A 23,475-nucleotide genomic window follows, 5' to 3' on the forward strand; every position below is an offset into this window, starting at 1 on the left:
ACAAGTTTTACTTTCTTACATATTCCTGATTTAAATCTTACTCTGTTTCATGTATGTACATTTCACTTAAGCTGGAAAAATTTACATATCTTGATTATCTTTTACTATCATTGTGTTATCTCTTTATGTAAACAGTGGCTGCTAAATTAAGAGATGTTGATCTTGAGTAGTGTTTTCTCTGTGCTCCTTCTGTGGAGAATCTTATTTATCAATTCTTTGGAAAAGTTTCTGTCCTGGTTAGGTCAGTGTGACACAAGCACCCAGCAAGGAACCTTCCTGTGCATGGATATGAACAAAGCCTTAGCAGATTAAAGACTGGGTCAAACCTTGCTGAACCTGTTATGTAGGTATTGACACTGCAGTGCAATATGTGCAATATTCTCCACAAAATAAACAAGGCTGTATTTTTACCTCTTCTTGCTCTGGGCCTGAATTTAGTTCTCGCTGATCAGCAGCTCTCTAGATAGAAAACAAAAGAGTATTTTGGTTGTCTTGCTCTCAACCTGGATGTATTAGCATCATCCCAGCTACAGAAATGTTCTTGCTTTCTGCGAATTGTTTGTGAGCTGCCTCTTCTTGGAACTGCCCTGGAGAGTGCATTCCCAGCCCCTGAAAGATCTGACAGTGCATCTGGAGTTGGAAAGAGTCTGATAGATCTTGGTGTGTGCATAAATATGTGTATGTGTGTAATGTATATACACTTAAAAAAAATCAAAGCTAATCAAAGCTGTTATGTCAAGATACATTATCTACACCAAATAATATTAAAGGCCTGCACAGATGGGAATCTTTGTTTTGGACATCACTCAGAGTTGATAAGGATGAACACACCTTCCTGATACACTGACAGCTCTTGTATCTGAAAAGGTAGCTTTACCTGTCAGTGAGAATTTGAGATATTTATGCTGTTTTTGCAGTCCCTCTCCTTTGTCACCTAAGCTTTGGTACACAGGAGTATGGACTGCTGATACTGGGCACCAACATAGGATTTTATGCTTCTCTTTTCATGTCAGTGACTAGCAAATTTTCTATAAGGAATTAAACCAGATAAAAAAATCTTTCTTAGATCTAGGAAAAGATCCTTGACAGGATTTGAAAACTTGAATGTACCTGAGATAAATTTGCTATCTCAGCACAAAGATAAAATTCAGGATTTTGCTCTTTCCCCGAGCCCTAGACTTGTATGACTGAAAAGCTTCTCTGAAATGCTTGCTGAGGTGCACCTAGGCCACAATAACTACCTGATCCTTCTGGTAAGGGAACATCACTATTGATTGCAGAGATGTCTGATCTCTCTGGTGACATCTAGGGTATTTGTGAGGTGGGAAGTAGCAGTAATAATCTTATTTCAGAAGCATTGTAGCAGGTGACTTCATACTTGTGTGGTGGACTGAATTGGCACTGAGTTGGCACTGAATCTTTTGACAACACTATCAAGTTTTGCTACAGTGGTCCGCCTTGACCTAAAAATTTCTTCTGTCCTCCAAATAAAGAGTACAAATTGGAGAAGGGTACTTTAGACTACACAGCAACTGCCTATCTTCTGGAAGGCAAACTGTCCAGACCATTTAACAATGGCTTCTCCAAGGAGAACAGAAGGTTTCCCATGCTGCAAGGCAGTATGTGCTGCTTTCTTTCAGACTCCACAAAACTAGTAGTGGCTGTACGACACCAGCATAACTGAATGTCTGGTCTTGCATTGTAATGTGATGCTTTTTGCTCTGGCTGGCCTTCTTAAAAACTCAGCTTGTTCTTTGACACGCTGTTGTGGTTCACAGCACAATCCATATGGATATTTGCTCTCATGATTGAGGATCTGACAGGCAGGGCACAAGGGTAGGGAGAAACAAGAGTGGAGTGCTACAAGAGTATACTTGTAATCCTGCTATTGCTGCCAAAGGCTTTTGCATTATGAAACCCTGTCCTGAACTGCATTGGGTTAATCATAGAAATGACTGGAGACAGAAAGAAATGTCTTGCCTATGTGGTGGAGGGGGGAATTTAAGGGAGAGATGAAGTCATTAGCTCATGGAGGACACAGGCTGCATTTTGCTTATGTAACATTAGCTGGTTGTTATGACAGTATTCTCATTCCTGTTTCTTGCCTTGCTACTTGATCTCACTTTCCCTGTATTTAACTTGAACTCACCGCTTCAGATTTGAAACAAGACACAGTATTCTTGAATATAATTATTTTTCAGCTGCATTCGTTTAACTCTAAAAGATGATACTACCTTTTCCCACAGGATTTGTTTATATACACACACTACTGCAACCACTGGAAGCCACTGCTGCATGTTTATTCCTTAGGGCCTTGTCTTCACTGCATATATATCCCAAATTAGGTCCAAATGCCACATTAGTGGTTGGTTTTTCCTATGAAAATGTTATGCCTTGTATATAGGTAATGATACTTACTTTTACTATTTCAAGGCAAATAGACGTGTAGTTTGCCTTTTCTGAAGGCTGTAATTTTATATTGCTCGTCATTATAGGAAATACATGGTAAAATTACCCACTCCTGTTCTATGGGATGATGAAAGATCAAACAAAATTGTAATTAGTAAGCAATGAAATGACCACACTATGCAGATTAGCATGCTTGTTTCTCAGGGTGTTCTTGAAAGATGTTCTTGAACAATGTTAAGTCTTGCTTCTAGTAGATTTCATTTAAGAATTGAGATCTGGATAATCTAGATAATCTAGTCTAGATACATTTCCAAGATGGTGAAAGGCCTCAAGGGCAAGACTTTGGAGGAGCTGAGGTCTCTTGGTTTGTTAAACTTAGAAGAGAAGACTGAGAGGTGACCTCATCACAGTCTGCAGCTTCCCCGAGGTGGTCAGTGGAGAGGGAGATGCTGATGTCCTTTCTCTGGTGACCAGTGAAGGACACATGGAAATGGTGTGAAGCTGCATCAGGGGAAGTTCAGAATGGACACCAGGAAAAGATTCTTCACTGAGTGGTCAGTCATGAGAATAGTCTGCCAGTGGAAGTGGTCATGGTGCCATGGTTGTCAGAGCTCAAGAAGCATTTGGATGATGCCTTTAGTCAAATAGTTTAGTTTTAGGTAGTCATTTGAGGAACTGGGTGTTGGTCTTGATGATCCTTTTGGGTCCTTTTTAGCTTGAGAGATTCTATGATTGCATTTTTTTTCTAGGCATCTGCCACTTAAGACAGTAAATAAATTTTTGGTCTTAAATGCCATGGTTTTTCTTACATTTTTAGAAACAGTCTACCTTCTGTCATTCTTGAGGGTATGAATTTAACAGTATGAAAGGGTTGATTCTTAAAAGAAGAAATCTTGGTTTTGTAGGAAATTTGGCTAGCTGTTCATCAGAACTGTCTCAGGAAGTAACCTGAACTGAAAGTAGTTGGAGCGTGGATGATAGCAGGAGGGGGTGTTGTATGTGCTTGTCCTGTTCTTATTCTTTGCTATGTATCATTTCATGGCTGCCTTTGATGGAGGGAAGGTGCTGATGGGAATCAGTCCTTGGTCTGCTGTGAATAAAAAAAGGTGTCCTACTTCAAGTGTTTTGCATTGTCTTGAAGATCAGTAATTTCATATGACTAGGAAGAAAGAACAGGCCAAACGATTTGAACTGCTGATACTAAAATAACCATCCCTACCTATGCCTTTCATTATGAAGTTCTCTGAGATCCACTCACCAGGACAAAGTTCTTTGTAAGGCTTCATGTGATTCATTGGTAAGATGTATCCTTGTGGCTGGAAATTATCTTTGGTTGGGGCCTAACACAATTCTGCACTTAATTGCTTTAAAGGGATTTATTCTTAAAATACTCATTTGTGCTTCTTTTTTATGGGTCTAGAATTCCTAGGGATTTCTTTTAATCTTCAGCCTTAGGAGTGTTAGTAAGAAAAAATGATAGTTTTAGTAATGCCTTTGGATTTGATAGACAAAAGCATTCATAGCTGTATTGTTATGGTCACCAGCAACACTTCACTTCAATAGCTACAAGCAGCACTGATGCAATGAAACAGATTTTAAGTTCATCAGGTTTAGTCCAAAATTGACCAGATGATTTTCGCTGAAAACCTAAAGAACAGTTACACATTTTTCTTTCTTGATGGCTTCTTTTTTTAAATCTGGATTTGTCTTGTCCTGTTTAGGATTATTGGAGATGAGCAGTCTTGTGTCCTTCAGATTGATAAAGAGGACCTTGTATCTTATTTGTCAAGGCAGTAAATACTTCATTCCTCAAAAATAAGAAATAGATTTTGATTAATAATGGATTTTTTATCTGTTGCTTTTAAGCTTCTGATTGAATTTACTGATACTGCTTGAATGATCCTTTGATTTAATTTAGCTATTCCAGATTTCCTTCCATTGCTACCCTGCAAAGTCTTCTGTCTACTTGACTCTGCCCTTGGTGTAGTCACAGCTTGATCAAATCTGCTGTGTATTCTCATTTCATGATGTTGTATGAATTAACATCAAAGTGCCACCTTCTTGGGACATGTCTTGAAGATCCTACTTAGTGTTAGAGTGGGCAATGAGAGGACTCAATTGTCTCTTGAAGCTCTGATGTAGAAAGATGTTTGTGTTGAAATCCTGGTTCTGAATCTTGTATGGAGCTGGTAGATAGAAATACAACTGCTTATTTTAAAATGATGGCAGAATACAGTGTTTTAATGCATTTGATCATGTGAAAAATGACATCAACTCTTCTCATCTACGTGTTCTTTTTCTTTCTAAAAGTGTCATGTGCTTTTGCAGTACAGTGATTTAGTGATTGCTGATTGAGAAGGAAAAGTTGCCTACTAAGCCAGCAGTGGTATTTTCTGTATCTCGTGTCCGTAGCAGCTAGACCAGACCTTCTTGACTTTTTGTGACAGCCAAGATTAACCATATGAGGTTGGAAGACTTCAGGCTGCATCTTTTTGATGTGATCCTATTGTGATTGCAGCTCTGACTGGGGGAACTGCCAGCCTTTCATGTCAAGCACGCAAACAGGAAAGTAGGAGAAAACTCTTATTCCAGACTTTTTTTTTCCTGATTATGTTGTTTTCTGTACAAGAGTGTAAGGTTTTACAAGCAATAGCAAGGCTTCATGGTGGTCTGGAAAATAGGTCAAAACTATGTTCCTGCTAAGGAGATGTGCACTAAGGCATGGGCTTGTGATCAAATATATGATTCCAGTTGGCATGAAGTTTGGCATTTATTTTAATCTCTGGAAAACTGAATAGAAACTAGCTGTGTTTCTGCTGAGTGTGTGTATGTAGATATATATAAATCCTATATTTTCTATGCAATTTCAGTATGGACTGTATTACATGTGTTGGAGTTCTTAATGATGGACTGAGTAATTGAAATTTGGCATGCCGACTGAAATGCAAATTTTTTGTTTTTTCACATGATGATTGAACTGCAATTTCTGTATTTTTAACATTTAAAAGGTTTTGAAAAGAGAGAAAAAGAAATGTTTCAGTTAAAGATGGTTATATTAAAATTATTTTTATGTAGGCACTAGGTTACTGTGATTTGCAGCTGTTACACAAAACAGAAGAATTTATGTCCAACTGCATTCTCTTAATTAAATGTGTATAAACAATCAGTAGAAGTATTTAAACAGGGATGTATAAAGATCCATATGGACTTGTGAGTCTCCTTGTGTGGAACACAGTGCAAGATGAGTTTTAAATTGTGAGCACCTTACCAGCTTACTAAAACTTCTGCCCAGCACTAGGCATAGCACTTAAAAGAAAATACCTATGACAAAATTACAAGAAATACTTTCTACTCACACGTTCTTGTGGTATTTAAAATCTGGTTTTGGAAGAAATCCACTGCTGTTGTTATCCTTTTTAAAAAGCGTGCGTCACTGGCATTATGTTTGATTTCATAAAAATAAATCTTTAAAAAATAGAAATGGTGGTTTTTTAAGATCAAAGGGTGAGCACCTTTATCAAACAAGATTAACAGTTCTATAGAAAGGCTTGGGAGGGATTTATTATCTGTGTATAATCCTTTAATGATATCCTGTGTTACAAATTCATTCAGAGAAAATTTGAACTGTTCCTTTGTTTCTGGTGTTTCAAAGACAACTCTTTCTCCAGAATCCTCATGAGCCAGAATCTGGGTTGATTTATAGACTATTCTTTTCAAAAATTTAAACAATATGTCAAATCATTAGATTAGTAAGTGTAACAAAGACCAGAGTTTTCAGTCACATTTATGAGTTCACAAATTCCCTTTTCTTGGAATGCATGTGTACAGCCAGGTTGAATAATTGCCCAGTGCTGGGAATTTAGATGATCTGGACTTTTCCAGAATGTCACAATTTTTATTTTCACCAACGAGTAATTTTTAGAATTGTTGCATCTATGAGAACTGAGTGATTGATGGGATTAGTTGTCCCTCAGATTTAGTCTCTGATGCAAAAAAGCAATCCTGGTCAGAAAGGCAGCAGGCTCACTGCTCTCTTTGGTTAGGGCATTTGCTTTAAATGCAAAGCTTAGGAGGTGTACTTTTGAGAGAGGAGTGTGTGTGTGTGTGTGTTCAATGCTCTGTTTTCCAGAAAGATTTCTTTGGTAATATTTTCTTATATATTATTGTGATTGTTGTATAGTAATAATATCAAGTTCTTCTTACACAAAGACTCAGTGATCATTTTGTCATCAAGAGCGTGAGTTTTTAACACTTTTCTGTTAAGTGCAGGTATGAGATAATTATTCCCCTCTGTTTACAAAAAAATTCTCATATTAGAGGTAAGACATAGTTACATGTGTGTTGTTTTCTTTTATTGCTCCAATATCTTACACAATGAAAGTGGTTTTCAAGGACAGCCAACTGCCATGTTTATTTTACTTCGTTCTTTTGACATGTAACTCTAGAACTATCAAGTAATCTATTTTTTTTTTTTGCTTTTTTTCCCCAGACTGATCTTGATTATGTTAACAGTGTTGTTGCAAGCCTGGAAAGAGAGTAAGTTGTAGTTTTAATTGGGGATTTCTTAGTTTATTGATGATAAAATAAATCAGGTTGTAATAAGCAAATAAAGATTTCTGGAAATTAGAGATCATGCCTTTTTGTTTTGTGGAGCTTTGGACTTTTGAACAAAAAAAGTAAGAGGCAGTGATTCAGTCAGTTAAACTGTAAAACAGTAAGTGGGATTAAATTATTTGATGCACCATAAACAGATGGGATTGTTTAAACATGAACAGAAATTTGTGACATCTGTGTTAGGGCCTTGTATTCGCTATGTTCAAAGAGAACTGTAGGAAAAAAATCACTAGTTTCTGAAAAAGCACAAAAAATGTTTAGAATGTGTTTGATTCTGATTGGCAGAAGGTGATAGTGCTCTGAAGGACATGCTAAGGAAAACAATACTTTTTTCTATACTGCTGTTCTTCTATGTGGCTCATTTGAGCAAGTCCTCATACCCAGACACAGCAACTGCTCCAACAGACAGGGAGCAGGAACTGCAGGACTCAGAATCTCCCGTGTGACTTCAGGATGTTTCCATTGACAGGTTTTCTACAGAGATCAATTCTGGCTTGGTGGAAGTAATAGCCCCTCCTGCAACATACTATCCTGACTTGACAAACTTGAAAGAAACATTTGGAGACTCAAAAGAGAGAGTGAGGTAGGTTTATTCTCCCAGATCTTTTCCCATCTCCTCCCACACCCACACTTTGGTTGTTTATAAAACGGCAAGTGGGATGTGAATTCTTGAAATGTTTTCTTACTGTAATTCTTGCAAGTGTGGGGATGCTAAAAGTGCTGTATGAATCCATCTCATTCTTAGCTACATGCTGCTCTGTGCATGATCAGAGCCTAAGCTTGGTTGAATCCATTTAGTGTTAAAATATGGGAGGAGAAACTGAGACTTTTAATATAGTTTTATTCCTGTATGTGGACTCTTTCATTTGCTGGTTTTCTTCATGAAATACAGGGTAAAACCCAGTAGTACTTGTTGAATTACCATTTTAAATGCACATGTGTTTTTAGTGAAATGTCAGGTAGTTGTCACAAAGTCAGGTTCAAATTAAACCAGTTTGATGTCTGTATTAAAGAATAAGGTGAAAGCTTTGTTCCTTTTTTTTTTCCAGACAGTGGATTTCCTGAGGGAACAATGCCAAAAGCAGCTGTCCTAACATTTCATTAATATGTGTCATTCTTCATAATGAAATTTACTTTATATTGCCAGCTTGTATTGAAATAACAGTTTTTCATAAACCTTAAGCTTTCAATTTAATTTCAGATGGAGAACAAAACAAAACTTGGATTATTGTTTTCTTATGATGTACGCCCAGAAAAAAGGGGTTTATTATATTCAGGTAAATTTTTCTTCTTTATTTTGAGACAAGTTTTCAAATGAGTCTCTGGAAATTATGTTGTTGGACACATCAGAAGGACCTACACAGAACAGAGAACTTGATCCCATCATTTAAAGAGGGCATTAAGTATGGTGGTTATGGTATATGGGAAAGTAGTTTGAGCAGGATACTGTCTCACTGTCTCTGAAGTAGAAAGTAATTTATCCTATGTCACTTCTCTTAAGAGGCCTAGCAAAAAAAAAAGTGAAGGAATCACAGCAGCTTAACTGTTTTTTCCTTGTCCCTGAAATGAATTATTGTTGAGTTGCCTAGGAAAAAAAAAAAAAAAAGCCAGCATAGTTTTTAGTGGGAATGAATGAAGCTAAAATCTATTTTTATTTTCTTTTGAAAGTGCAGTGTCACTTTAATATGACTGTTGTGTGTAGACATGGAATTTTTTTTTAAAGAGGTTTCTAACAACAGAGTTAAGTAGTTCTTCCCTTTAGCTCAGAATTGTTTCTATCATGTGTTTCTGCTTTGAAGTAGAAGTCTTACCTACAGGTATTGCAGATTTAGTAACTGCACTGATGATCTTTATTTAGATGTTGTGCCTGTGTCCTTGGGGTGTAAAGTCCCACACATCTCATCTAGTTTTCACAAAGCTATGCTGACTCCTCTCTGAGAGCTGTTGGAGTCTCAGCTCTCTGGGAAGCTGCAGAGCCAATAGCATGTGACAGTCTGGTTTGACACTGAGAAGTTGCACAAATATTGGTGCCAGCACGAGGGGAGGGCATGACTGCACTGTGAGAAAGGACAGGAGAGGCAGGATCTCTACTGCAGCAATGGCCTTACAGCACTTGCTGTGAATTAAAGGCATTGTAGAACCCCGTGTTGGCAGTTCTGCAGCCTGGGCTAGGTGGCTATGGACTGCAGATATTGTCTCTTAGCCTCCTGTCTCAGAGGAGGAACTCTTTCAGTGCTCTTACATTTGTGAGTAAGCAGTCACATTTGTGTACAGATAATACAGATATTAAACTTGTTCTGATGATGCCACTTAGACTAACATTATTTCATGGATGTTTTTCCTTTGAAGAAAGAAGCTGGAAAAGTAGTGTTCTAAAGTAAGAAGTTGAGATATGTTTGTAGATTCTTACTAGTTTTGTATTACTTTTCCACGAGGATTCTGTATTAGTTCTCCACAAACAGACAGACTGATCCCTACAATAGTTATTCCAGGCTATGGCATCTATGTTTTATATCAGTGCTAGCATTAGAAATACATGGCTATGTGTTAGCAATCTATTATAAGTCAGTATTTCCTAGCTGTACTTTTTTCTATTGCTTTGCTAGTGCTTTTTTAATGTTGATATTGCTTCTACCTTCCTCTAGCTTGAAGATGACATTGTTGTCAAGCAGAATTATTTCAGCACAATAAAAAATTTTGCACTTCAGCTTGCTTCTGAAGATTGGATGATTCTAGAATTTTCTCAGCTGGGTTTCATTGGTAAGAAAATGTTCACTTTTGTAGTTTGAAAGAATACATTTGTACTCAGACTGCAAATTAATAGTGATCTGACTTCAAAGCTATCTTCTTTGTGCTGGAAATAGACCAAGAAGTAGAAATTCATTGCCTTTTTTTGGAACTCTGGTTTAGCTCATGGTTGTTGCTTTTGCCCCTCATTTGTTTCATCTACTTTTGTATGACAGAGGCAAACTCAAACTGTTGTAAAAGAGGGCATTTTTAGAACCAAAAATTAATTTATAAAAATACTAACAATCAAACTGCAAGGCATGATTTATTTTGAATTTAGCTGCTGTTAAAATGAAATGTATTTAACGCATAACTGACTGAAATAAAGAAAAACCATGAAAATTAACTCCACCTAAAATAACTTCATTGCTGTTTGTGCCAAAATTTCCAAGATTTAGGAGGCATCAGTTTGTTGCAAAACCTGTTTTATCTCCATCTTTCTACTTCATGAAGGAGAATTTACAACAATCTGTTCCTTCCAAGATGCAGTCAGAGTCTGTCATTTGCAATGAGCAACAGTGAGAGGAGTTAATGCAGGATCTTGGGCTGTGGGTCAGATGTCAGGGTGCTCTGGAAATTATGGTTCTTTGCTCTTACAGTAACATCTTTTCATGGAGAGATACTAAACAGAAAAGCTATGATAGAGAAGTTTGGAAGAGTTTTTAGAAATCAAAAGGTTATTCCATTACTGATGTGTCATGATCTTTTTAAAAGCAGCAAGGTGGAGATATGCAAAGAAAAATCAAAAGCTGGGGCAGACTTTTGAGATTCCTGTGGCCAACACAAATGGTTCCAAAATGAAGGCTGTAAGTTGAGTTCAGAAAGAAAATCCTATGTGTAACAGACAAAAGTGCAGCCCTGAGTTCTGTCATTCTCTTGGAAATTCTTGTTATTCTCTTTCCTTTGGATCTACTTGCTAGAGAATGGCTTCATTTTTAGCTCAGTGACCCATAATGGTTGTACATGAACTGAGCATGTTGGCACTACTTGAATATGTGCTGTCCTGTTTCCAGCTCAGCATCAGGTGGGCAATAGTTCCTGACTTTGGGGGTCTCAGAGGTTCCTGGAGTAGAAAGGAAAACAGGAATTATCGCTCCTACATGCTATGTTAGGGTACAGAATGTAGACTTTGTAGACTTGCCTGCCAGTTTAACCTACAGAAACAGAAGGAGGAAAGGAAATGGGCAGAGTGAAGTCTCCTTATACACTTGGCCATCACCGAACTGCTTTGGGCTACCATCAGAGGTACACTGCTGATGAAATAATTATGGAATTAGTTCTGTGGCCTTAGAGGTGGGAGAAATAGGAAATTATGCTGCCTAGCATGGAAAAATAAGAAGTTAAGTAGTTTACTGACATCTTGCCCTAAATAAACTTCTCCTTACTTGGGGAACTCCTTGCAACGTTCTGTTATGTGTTAGCAGAGACTGCTTGAATACAGCATTTGATAAGATTTTTTTTCTACTGTTGAACAGTAAAGCAGTTACCCAGACTAAGCCCACAATTTGAGTTTAAGCTCCAGTCTAATTGCACTTTAAGTGTAAATTCTCTATGGGGTTCCTGGGGTATAGAATTTACATCTATTCTACATTTGCCTGATTTAGTAGTAGAGTGTGCTCACTTACAAATTGCCACTCTGCAAGAATGACACATCAAATGTGCATAAAAAAAAACCAAAATGTGCATAAAACCAAAATGTGCATAAAACCAACTTACACTTTAGGATGTGTGCTGTCTACCCCATGCAGTTGTATTTCAGGTCACTTAACTTGCTTAGTATTTGTGATTTCACCCCCCACCCCTCCCTTTCTATTCTCTGTTGTAGAGAGCACAAGCCTGGTGGGGTAGGTAGATAGTTCTTAATACTGAGACTTGGCTTAATCAAAAGCACAACTCTTTAAAAATATCTTGTTTTTCTACACTGTATACTACTGGGCAGTGTGGGCTCTGAAAGTAGCTGTAGTTAAATTTAGTTGTTAGCTCCTGCTGCTTGCATTCCTGTTCTTTGTTCCTTGTATCATATTTGTTTGCCTCTTTTTAACTACATGATATCAGTAGAATTTCAGATGTGTTTAGCTATGGTTACAGATCTTAACGTTGCTTTTCTACCTAGAAAATTAAATTAGATTTTTTTTCTTCTTCCAATATAGCTACTTATTATGTTTTTAAGCTTTGAGAGGAAAATTAGTATTCATAGGAGCAACTGAAAATTTTGGCTCTGCTACACATTGGTGTGCTATAACCATATATTGCTTGGAAATTTTATGCAAGTAATGTAGATTTTTCTCATCTCTGCTGTCCCTTTATGGATCTTGATGCAGACTGATCCTGTGGCAATTTGGTAATGCAGCTATCTTCTTGGGGAAGAGCAACACTAGTTTGTAACTGGGGATCAGTTTTATGTGTAGATGTCCAAGAAATAAGGTAGAGCACTGAATTCACAGAATCATAGAATGACCTGGTGTGGAAAGGACCTTGAAGTCATCCAGTTCCAACCCCCCTGCCAAGGGCAGGGACACCTGTCCCTAGTCCAGCCTGGCTTTGAACACTTCCAGGGATGGATTATCCACAGCTTCTCTGGGCAACTGTTGTCTAGATGCTACTGATTTAGAAATAATCTCTCAAAAAGAGAGGTGTGGTTGATTCACTGTTAGCTGTTGGAAGCCTTGTTTAGCTTGCAAGATTGCGAGGTAAAAATGTGGGATTTTTTGTCATAGTGTATTTCTGAACTGAAAATCTAATTTATGCATGTGCTACACGAGGAAGTGGCAAATGTAGCTATTTAGGCTGACAGCAGGATTATAGAATTCTGTCACCTCTGCCACAGAACAGACGTTGCTTCCTTTGGTTTTTTTTAATCCTGAAAGCATAGTCTTAAGTGCTGTCAAGTATCTAATAAATAATGGGTGAGATGTATGCTGTTTCCTTGAGAAGCTCTGGGGAAGGAGATGTATCTTTTACTCTTCTGGATTCTTGTTTGCACTGTGAGACCTGTGACATAGTGTAGGAAAGTCCTACTGGCTTTTTATGAGGAATAATGGTTTGTCTTCCAACTGCCTGTGAGCTGAAGTGTTTTCCAGAGGAACTGCAATCCTTGCACTGTACCTATAATGCCAGCTGTCACAAACATTTCATGCAGTGGTCTGAAATGGCCTTTTGGTTGTCTTGTGCACTTCCTCTGAGTCTTATTGTGTCCTGATGTTTTAAGGCCTGTTGTTTTGATTATTTTAAGTTGTTCTGATTGCAGTTTGGCTCAAGCTGTGCACATAGTTGAAGTTTGGGAAAGAGTAGAACAAGTCAAACATTTGAGCTTTAAATAACTTCAAAGAGATTCTGGTTTTAATGCCAGCAATTTGCATATCATTACCAGGGAAAGCATTGAAAACATCAGCTATGGCTAGAATATGTGCTTGCAGGTGTAAAATTATTGTTGGTGTAGATTCAATGTTTGTGATGCTTATGTGGAAGAATTAAAATGATTTAGATATTGGCAGTTCAGAGAACTAGAAAACAAAGTGTTTTATTTTGTATGTGCCTTGTATTTGCCAGCAAAATACTGAGATGGCCAGAATAATTCACTAAGGATGGCCTTTAAAGGGACTGAAAAATGAATAGAAGTCTTGTCAGGACACAGTACATCAGAAAGTGTTCCACAGGTTTGGGTTTTTTTTTTCAGTCCTGATTGTCATTTTTATCAATATAGATAAATAAATTGGACAAAGTCTACATTTTGTATCTCTAGGGTTTTATGGAGCAAACTTTTACCTTTGTCTCTTAGTTCTTTCAGATTTTGAAGTTTCTTCACAATGATAGGTTGCATGTGCCCAGAATCCAAAAGCTCTGAAGTTTTGTCAGCAGAGTGTCCTGGATTTATGACTGTTCCTATGTACTGTACCAAATGCATTTACAGGGTGCAGGATGAGCCATTGCTTCAGTTCTTTCTCAGAGTCTGCAGTTAGAGGCAGTCTGTGTTCACTGCAGTGCTTTGCTTTGGTCTCTTTGGCTGGATGATTTCTGGCTGCATATTGGGGATGGCCAGTGAGCAATCCCTAGGCTGGATGTAGGTGGTGTCTCAGTGGTTCTGTGGCTCACAGCACTTTCCTCATGTGCTGCTGCATGGGAGCTGCAGGACAGAAGGACCTCAGCAAATGTTGCTGCTTGTTCTTGGGCTGTGGCTGTGCCCTAGGGAAGCCAGGCTGGTGCTGCTGCTGCTCTTGGTTAGGAGAGACTAGGCAAGGGCTTGGTTGATTTGAATTCAGAGGGGCTGACTGTTGGATCTGTGCAGTAGGAGTTGTACTGGGCTGGTTTCCATTACAAGGACTAGGTGTGCCCAGTCAGGGATCCAGAGCTTTGAAGGCCACTGGTTTAACCAGAGACTTCACTGCAGAGCTCTGGTTTTGGGCTGCCGTAGGGAGACTGTTTTGATGGAAAAAAGGGGACATGGATCCATGGCAGAACTGCTGAGCAGGTGGTGTCCTGAGACAGAAATGACAGATAAGTGAGGTGATTTATGCAGAGGGATGAGGGGCTGGGACCAAGCTGTGTGTGGAAGGTGGTGACAGCATTTCAGATAGTGGTATGGGCATGTCTGTCCTTGGTTACTGAAGGAAGGAAGACAAGGGCTTGTCTTGGGATCAGGGTGTTTCCTGTTCATCTTTGCTCCAGTGTTCATTAGCAATTAACATGAGAAGACTTTGTGTTCACCGTTGAACACTTCCATGGTGCTGTGAGTGTAAGGCAAAGAGGCTGCTTGGTCTAAAGATGCCAGTGCAGGTACAGCTGGCTCACCTCTCTTATTCTGACTAGCTGCAGTTGGATGTGTCAGAGTGGCTTGGTTGGTTGGTTTGGTTTTTTGTGGGTGGTTGGTTGGTTGGGTTTTGTTTGCTTGTTTGTTTTTCCCTGCTGTGCCCTGTGACATCACCATGGTGATTAGATTACTCCCCAGTAATCTAATTCTGGGGTCTGGAGTGGTTGACTCATGGTGGACAGTAGAGTGCCAGCCTAGAGGAAACTGCCTCTGAGCCTAGACAAGTTTGCCATATGGAGGTAAATAATACATTGATATCCTGTTGCTATTTTATGTAAAATTAGGATAACTTAAATTAGGGATAAGAGTAAATTCCTACTCATATCTTCAGTCTTGTTCTCAGTTTACTGAATTGTAGGATCCTGTACTGTCATGCCAAGCTCTCAGTGACATGGTCTGTGGGTGAGGACAAGACAGTCAGTAATCCTTATGTTCTTCAGAAGATGAGCTAGTCAAAGGAAAAAAATGTCACTGTGATTCTTCTGCTCTGTCCTTGGGTAGAAGAATAAAAGTATTCTAGAGCATCATGGCTGTGTACAGATCCTGGAAGAGGCATTGAGATTAGGGCAATATGTGGGGATATTTCTGTCTTCTGACTCTCATCATATTGTGCATCTCTCTGACAACACATGGAAAGGTGGACTTTGTATGGAAACAGATGTGACTGACAGACTGCCTCAGCAGCTGTCACCTAGAAATGATGGTTTCAGTCCCATAAAAATCCCAGAAACATCTCAATAGTTCCATTTATTAGCTGGTGTTTTATCAGGGCTTGCAATATTTTTCTCCTCTCTTGCCCTATGCCATTGGAAGCAGTAGGCAGAGATGAATCACCAGGAAAATTGGGATCCGTTTAGTTGGAAGTGTGACAAGCTGAAAGCTGTTATTCTGCATGACTATTTTACACAACATTTAACTAATCATATGATTGTTTCCTACCCATTTTTAAATATTTACTTCCACAAATAATGTTAAACAATGTACTAATAAAAATAATAACATCTTTTTGATGTCTTTTAAGAATAAAGCTTTGCAATTGTCCCTAGCTTAGTAAGTGTTGTCCCTTGTGTAGTGGAAGTTTCAAATTTTAGTTACAGAGTATTTTCATGTGGAGATACCTATTTGAGGACCTCATTACAGCAGCAGCTTAGAAGTGATGACAATATTTTGCTTTGTAAAGGGCTGGGTGAAAAGTTTCTCTAAGGGATAACATTGATATAGCAATGACAAATCAGTTAATGTTTTATCACATTTACTTTTCCACCCCAGTGTGTAAATTGTCTACTATAATGAGTATAGCATCATTCTAACAGGTGAAATAATTGGTACTTTAGTCAGATGTTTCTGCCATATTTGTTGTTATGGCATGATGGTGTAGTCTAACTCAGACACCTCCAGATTGCTCTCAGAGTTTCCATTGAATATTCTTGCATTGGTTTTGTTCTGATCCAATTTTGCACAAGTCATAAAGAAAAGAGATTGCATCAGACCTGCTTTCTGAAAGAGGCAAGGCTCTTCCAGTGATCTCCTCTTAATGTCTACTCCAGCTGGTTTTCCTAAGAGTAGAGAAAATATTAGGAACTCTACCACTTGTGGAATTTGTTATTTAGAAAGTCTGTGGAGGCCTCTTCACAAGTGGAAAAAACCCACAAAACATTTCCCGTGCCTGAGTGCTGTGTGTCAGTGTGTTGTACAGGACTCTGAAATGTGGATAGACAGACAGAAGACTTGCCTTGGAAAAGAGCTTCTGCTGGACTCTGATCCATTGGTGCACACATGTCCCAATAGCCCATCCCTGTTCAGTCCAGCACTGCCCACATCTCAGCAACATCTGCAGAACTGAATCACTTCAGCAGATGTCTTCCTGAGAGATTCATGGTTACATGATGTCTTTCTTCCTTGCCTTCTCTGTTGTAACCTAGCAAAGACTTCAGACTTCATCTGCAAACCTGGTGATGTTTTCTGAATCTTCCTTGAAATCTGGAGCTGCCTTTGGGATTTTAGCTGGCAAATGGTCATAGAATCATTTTTGTTGGAAAAGACCTCAAAGATCATTGAGACAAACTACTAACTCAGCACTGCCACTAAATCATGTCCCCAAGTGCCACATCTATACATCTTTTAAATACCTCCAGGGATGGTGCCTTAAGCATTCCCCTCAGCAGCCTGTTCCAATGCTTCAGTGCCCTCCCTGCAAGCACTTGTCCCTGCAAGCACAAGTCTGTCTTCAGCCTTGGACTGCCCCACTGCCAGTTGTGTTGCTCCTCTAGCAGTGTTTTCATGCAAGGCTCCTTTTTCAAGTGCTGCATTCAGATTGATACACAGTAGCCCTGTGTATTGGCCACCTTTCTCTTCAGACACCTCTACTGCCAGAGGAGTGTGTTCCACAACCATGTAGGTGATTGCTCATATTGATATTAGATAGACTTTCTTCATCAGCAGTAAGTTTCCTTCTTTTGCAAAGGCCTCCTTTAAGCCTCACAGTCTGCAGGATTCCCAAGAATCCTTTTGTGCAGTGCCACCCAGAAGTCCTGCTGATGGCCTGTGCACTGCAGAAAAAAACTCCAGTTACTGGGGGATGTCTCTTTTTGAGTTGCATTGTCTCTGGGTATGTTCTGGTAGCTTCCTTCTTTCCCTTTGATTTCCTGCCTGGGAGGTTCTGAAGTTAGTGGTAGGTGTTGCATCTCTGCTTTCTGTACCTGCAGAAGCTGAAACTGTGTGACTTGGCAGATAACACTTGCAGTACTCCTTGTCTCAGGTGCTTGAACTTACACGTGACATGGGCAACAATAGATGCCAATCCATAACTCTTCTTTCTCTTAATTTTAAAAACTGACAATTTCTATTCTTTAGGAGACTTTTAGTGTATACATTGAATATACACTGAATATTTTGATAGCACCAAGATATATGACAAGTTATTGTTTGAATAGCTGTTTTATTTAGTTGAAAGGTATGGAACTTTGAATAACATTGAAATTTCAAGTTGTTCAGCGCTAATATTTCTTGTCTCAGCACAAATATTTTATCTGCCATCTCATTTATTTCAAAGGAAATGTTATCTCTAATCTAAAGTAACTCCAGTTATTCTTAATGTCACCCACAGGTAAAATGTTCCAGTCTCCAGATATCACTCTTATTGTAGAGTTCATATTTATGTTTTATAAGGAGAAACCTATTGATTGGCTCCTGGACCATATCCTCTGGGTGAAAGTGTGTAACCCTGAGAAAGACGCTGTAAGTTTGTTTTTATTATAAAGCTTCTAAAATGCTCTTATGATGATGAACGAGTTAATTTTTGTGAGCTGAAAGGCAGCATATAGTGTACATTATGGTTACTGCATGCTCTGGAAGAGTCTTTCTTCCTGCCAAGATTTTTATCTCAAGAAGAACTTTAGAGGGAAGTTCTCAGGGGTATCATAGCTGTTATTGCTTCAGATTTTGGAGATGGGTGCAGTAGGATAAAAAGCAAAAGTCTAGTAAGATTCTATGTGTAACAGACCTAAAATAAACTTATACGTGTAACCACTGGAGAAGCTCTGCAGGATGTCACTGCTTGGTTAGCAGTCTTGGAGAAAGTTACAAATGGGGAATGAACTTCATATTTTGGCCCTCCATTTCTCAAGAGACTCCCTTGCTGAATAAACAGGTTCTGTGCAAGGACCTTGAACAGTATTACATTTGCACAGCAATCTTGGTAGATTTCTGGAATGAAAACAAGAAAACTGCTTAACTAGGCCTAGGTTCTTACCTTGTGTTGGTTTTTACTAATGTGTTGTTTTGTTTTTGTTTTTTATCCCACCCTTACCTTTTCCCCCCACCATTTCAGAAACATTGTGATCGACAGAAATCTAACCTACGGATACGCTTCAGGCCTTCTCTTTTCCAGCATGTTGGCCTCCACTCTTCTCTAGCAGGGAAGATCCAGAAACTCACAGTTAGTAGAAAACATTTCCCTTCCTTTACAGAGCAGGCTGATTAAATGAAAAAACATTGTGGAGAAAAAAAGCCTTTTCTGGTTGTCTTGCATTTTCAAGCATGATGTATATTGCTCCAGCTGGAATTAAATCTGTTACAGACTGGTTACTACTATAAAGTAGAAATTCCAGTCCAGCTTATTTATGTGGATTTTTGCTTTGGGATATTTTTTCTATTTTTTTTTACTTTAATGCAATGTCCATATTACTGAGCAGTACAAGATCTGATGCACCCAAAATGAGTAATGCATTCATTTTCCATTTTATGCCAATGTTTGTTTTAAGTGTAACCACTTGGGAAAGGAACATAATAAACAAGGTTGTCTGACCAGCATGATGTTTGTCTGTCTTTCAATTAGGATAAAGACTTCCTGAAACCCTTACTGCACAAAATCCACGTGAATCCGCCTGCAGAGGTTTCGACATCTTTAAAAGTCTACCAGGGGCACACGCTAGAAAAAACCTACGTAGGGGAAGATTTTTTCTGGGCTGTCACACCAGTTGCTGGAGATTATATACTCTTTAAATTTGACAAGCCAGTCAATGTAGAAAGGTTAGTGATTACTTGCTGCTGGTCTCATATATGAAGTTTCTTGTGCCAAGAATGCTTTAAAGTAGAATTTGAGGCTGTCATTGTAACCTAAAGTGAAATGGTATAGGACATTTGGAGTTCAGCTGAAAGAGTGATCATTACTGTCTTCCCTCTAATTCTCTTACCATGATAAATCTTGTCTTGCTTTTAAATTTTCCTTTTCATTTAATCTAGAGCCTTTATGAAAAATGCAATGCAAAGCCAGTGCTTCTCTGATGCAGAGAATTTAAAAGAAGCCAATTTAGTCCTATTTGTAGTTGGTTAGTCTGTTTCTAATTACAGAGCAATTGTACGGCATGGTTGTGGTACAGTGTGTTTCGCCCTGTGGCCTTGGTTCCTTGGTTGTCCAGATCAGAAATCTTGCTGGAGCATATAAGGATGTCCCCAGACCTGAAAGCTGGGGACTCTGAAGGGTAGTATTTTTTAAGATGTAGCTTTAGAGCTTGAAACAACTCACTGTGCTAAGATTCCAGGTTGACCTGTTTAAAAAATATTAAAATGCAACAAAAAAGAAAGGGAGGTGTTTGCTTTTAGAATACAAATATCTGAGATTTGATGGGGTACTAAAGGTGACTTCTTTTCAACTACTGGTGAGATGAATTAAGGGTAATCAAGGGTAATTAGCACTGTAGAAATTAGTCATCCTTTCATTTTCTTGAGACTCATTTGCTGCTTTGCTGGCTACTGTCTCGCCAGCATAGTAATTCAAGATTTATAAAATACTTCATTTATTTAATGTCCAGTTAACTATTGCTATGTTAGTGGATTCCTTTTCTCCTTACTTCACACACCTTATGTGGTTGGTTTTTTTTAGATCAATACCTATACCCTAGTAGAACAAAGTTTCTTTGAATCAATTTGACTGAATGTTTTCCTTGTGAAGGCGACATTTTTGCTGTCCTGAACTGAATCCAATTAGCCAACTTGTGTACCTTGGTACATAATCAAAGGCTAAGTCTTCACCTTGGCTTAGCACAACAGTGAAGATTTTTCCCTTGTGACTATGTAGTTGCCTTGTGACTATGTTGTTCCAAACTAGTCTGACCTGTGAAACTCAAGGTTGTTGTTTGAGATGTTGTTTGAGATTGCTATGCTTTGAAAGACTCCCCTGGTTGGCTGTCCAAGGTGCATGTGTGGAGGAGCAAAATTGCCACACCTCCTTAGATTAAAGGCAAAACATTTTTTCTGTGCCAACAGTTGAAAAAATACATTTTTTAATATGTGCTGCCTTAATGCTGAAGGGAGCTAGGGGAATGAGAAAGTACTAATTATCTGTGTAAAAGGAGGGAATATAATGGTCATTGTTGTGCCCTGGAAAATTGTAGCCAGGCCTAAGGTAGTTATGTCCACCTGCTCTATTAAAGAATAGTCTTAGCTGTAGAGGATTATATGTTTTGTTGTTTTGGGGGAAGAAGTGGGGTTTTTCAGGGTCTTGTTTTGTTTGGTTTGGGGTTTCTTTTGTTTGTGGGAGTTCGTTTTGGGTTTTTTTTTTGGGTGGGATGGTGGTTTTTTGAGAGTTTTTTGTTTGGTTTTCTTTGTTGTTGTTCTGGGGGGTTTTGTGGTTGTGTGTGTTTTTTTGTAGAGGTTTACTGGGTTGTAGGATTTGTTTGTTTGGGGATTTTTGTGTTGGTTTGGTTTGGTTTTTGTTTGGTTGTATGATTTGGGGGTTGTTGTTTTTGGTTTTTCCTTGTTTGTTTTGTCCTGTTATTTTTCTTTATTGAAGAAATGCATTTTAGTTTTAGAAGAAACATCTTGCATTCTGTTGCTTCCTCAAAGGAAGTTCACAATTTTGAATGATACTACCTATTCAGCTATCATTGTAAGCCATTTCAAAGTTTACTATAACTTTTAGCTTCTATTGCCACAGTGTCCTCAAAAATACAGTATTTTACCTTTCTGAACTCAGTGACTAGTTAGATTTACAGGTGTTGTAATTTCAAATTACTGGGGACTTGTTTGTCTGTGTAACTTGAGCAGCAGCTGCAGAATTTGGCAAGTGCAGGCCTAATAGAGCGGTGGAGTTTCCTGATATTTCAAGGATGCTTACTGAGGCAGTCAAAAATAAAACTGTGACTGGCAGATTGAAACACAGAAAAGGGAAAATGGACCAAGCATTGGGAAGACTTACCTGGTGGGGAAGTGCATCTGATGGTGGGAATTAAGAGTAGAAAATACACTTTTGATAGCAATCTTCTGTCTGTGAAAAGATGCAACAGGCTTTTTCTCTTTTCTTTTTCTCTTTTAAGTATTAGAAGAGCTCTATGAATTTAAAGGAAAATTCGTCTGCCAAGTCAGTTTGAGGTAACTGCTTAGTAACTGCCATAATAAATTTGTGATGAAGAAGTTTTTTAATGGAAATACTGACCACAGCTCAGACTGAATAAATAGCACATCTATTGCACAGTGACAGAGCACTGACTTGTTCCTGTAGTTTATTTTTCCACACCAAATGTTTTGCTGAACTGAATTTGAGTTTTCTGCAGTTCAGTAATTAGCTTTCATTAAGTCTTTAAATATTTAATTTTTGAGATCTGAGAATATTGTCAGGGATAACACTGTCAAGGATCTCTTAACTTAAAGTGAGAACTGAGCTCACTTCACTGAGCAGAAAGTAGCATTTGTTCCTATTTTATGCAAGACCTGGCTGGCAGATTCCTGCTGAATATTAAGCAGTCAAATAAATGGTGCTTGTTCTAAACCACACCTGGAGATCAGGGACATGTAAATGGAAACATTCTAATGCTTACTTTAGTGACAGCTCTTGTACTGAAGCTTTCTAGGTTCTTTCAAAGCAAAAGTTCTCCAGCCAAAACACCGAAGTTCCTTAATAGTAATCTAGGGTCTCATCCTTTGCAATAGGAAAATATACTTATTTCTTTCAGTAGAAAATCCTTGAGAAGGAAGGTAGATTGAAGGAGGTTCCTTTTAAAAAGGAATTGCATAACAGTGTTGAAGACATGTTTGGTTTTGGTTGGTTGCTTTTGTGTTGTTTAAATAAAGGGATGGACTGTTCTCTAAATGCTCAAAACAGCCTACATTGTAAAGATAAATAATATTGAATGTCTGTTCCCTCAGGTTTTTTGCATAATTATTGTAATCCACTTTACTGTTTTTGCATGTACATTGCTGTTCCAAGCACAGATTTATTTATTAAATCTGACAATTATATTTAAGAGTTTCTTTATGAACCAGTCAAAACACATCTGAGAAAGACATTCTGCTGCAGCACTTAGGTGATGCTGGTGTCCATCATCAACACAACCTTTTCTTTTTTGACTAAGTTTCAGAGTCCTCTCTATAGGTGTGATTGACACAAATCAGATGTTGTTTTCAAAGAACATATGCACTAATTACTTTGAGAAAACACTTGAAAGTGCATAACTTATGGCTGTTCTGCAGTAGGAATTAAGAATGGATGTTTTTAGAAAGGGCTTCAGGTTTGCTTCAATATAAATGCATTTTAAATGCTGACCTTTGTTTTAAAAGAAAAAAGCTGCAGGAAAAGACAAGTTAGTATACATATATACATTTGCTTTATATTTTTAAAATATGACGCTCACATTTTAAAGGTTAAGAGGTTTCTTGTATGTAACTGCTTCACAGAATCATCAAGGTTAGAAGAGACCTTCAAGGTCATCTTAGTCCAACCATCAACCCAGCACCCCTATCTCTAAGTGCCACACACAGTTGCCTCTTGGAAACTTCTTGAGATGATGACTCCATCACCTCCCTGGACATTATTTCAATGCCTGACTGCTCTTTCAGTGCAGAAAATATTTCTAGTATCTAATCTGAGCCTCCCCTGATGCACCTTAAGGCCATTTCCTCTTGTCCTTTCCTCTGAGACATGGTAGAAGAGACTGACCCCCACCTGGCTCCAGCCATAGGACTTGTGCTCCAGACACTTCTGCAGTACTGCTTCATAGTGTTACTTAGAATATTTTTAAAAGGATTAGCTGGTTACTTTTTTTAGGGGAGGGGTAATGTGGTTTTGTTTGTAGTGTTGGGTTTTTTCCTTCCTTTTTCCCCCATCACTGCTTTGAGCTCTATAGTTGCCCTGTAGCTGGTTGGCCTCTCCTTTTACCAAGTTACTGAGTAGTCATCCTCATTTGACACTGACTATTAATAAAGTGACTTTATGAGGTACAACTTGCTGACTTGCTGGGATTTCAGTTTTAAAGTGGAATCTTTATACCTTGACAAACCACCTTGTAGATGATATTTGACTCTGATATTGGCATAGACACTGGATGTGCAGTATTTGAGACTGTTCATCTCATTTTCTATAT

General features: G+C 38.4%; 1 protein-coding gene across 1 annotated transcript in view; it reads left to right on the forward strand.

The window, feature by feature from the left end:
* The window catches only part of MGAT4A (alpha-1,3-mannosyl-glycoprotein 4-beta-N-acetylglucosaminyltransferase A), a 77,215-nt gene that overhangs the window by 36,565 nt on the left and 17,175 nt on the right, over positions 1 to 23,475 (forward strand). Inside the window, exons 6-12 of the mRNA XM_054652216.2 lie at positions 6,899 to 6,945; positions 7,493 to 7,606; positions 8,225 to 8,300; positions 9,669 to 9,783; positions 17,724 to 17,854; positions 18,447 to 18,554; positions 18,954 to 19,147. Of these exons, the coding sequence (XP_054508191.1) occupies positions 6,899 to 6,945; positions 7,493 to 7,606; positions 8,225 to 8,300; positions 9,669 to 9,783; positions 17,724 to 17,854; positions 18,447 to 18,554; positions 18,954 to 19,147 (785 nt within the window). The remainder of the gene's footprint in view (positions 1 to 6,898; positions 6,946 to 7,492; positions 7,607 to 8,224; positions 8,301 to 9,668; positions 9,784 to 17,723; positions 17,855 to 18,446; positions 18,555 to 18,953; positions 19,148 to 23,475) is intronic.

Source organism: Agelaius phoeniceus, chromosome 2, assembly GCF_051311805.1.
Source record: "Agelaius phoeniceus isolate bAgePho1 chromosome 2, bAgePho1.hap1, whole genome shotgun sequence".
In the NCBI taxonomy this organism is placed as follows: Eukaryota; Metazoa; Chordata; class Aves; order Passeriformes; family Icteridae; genus Agelaius; species Agelaius phoeniceus.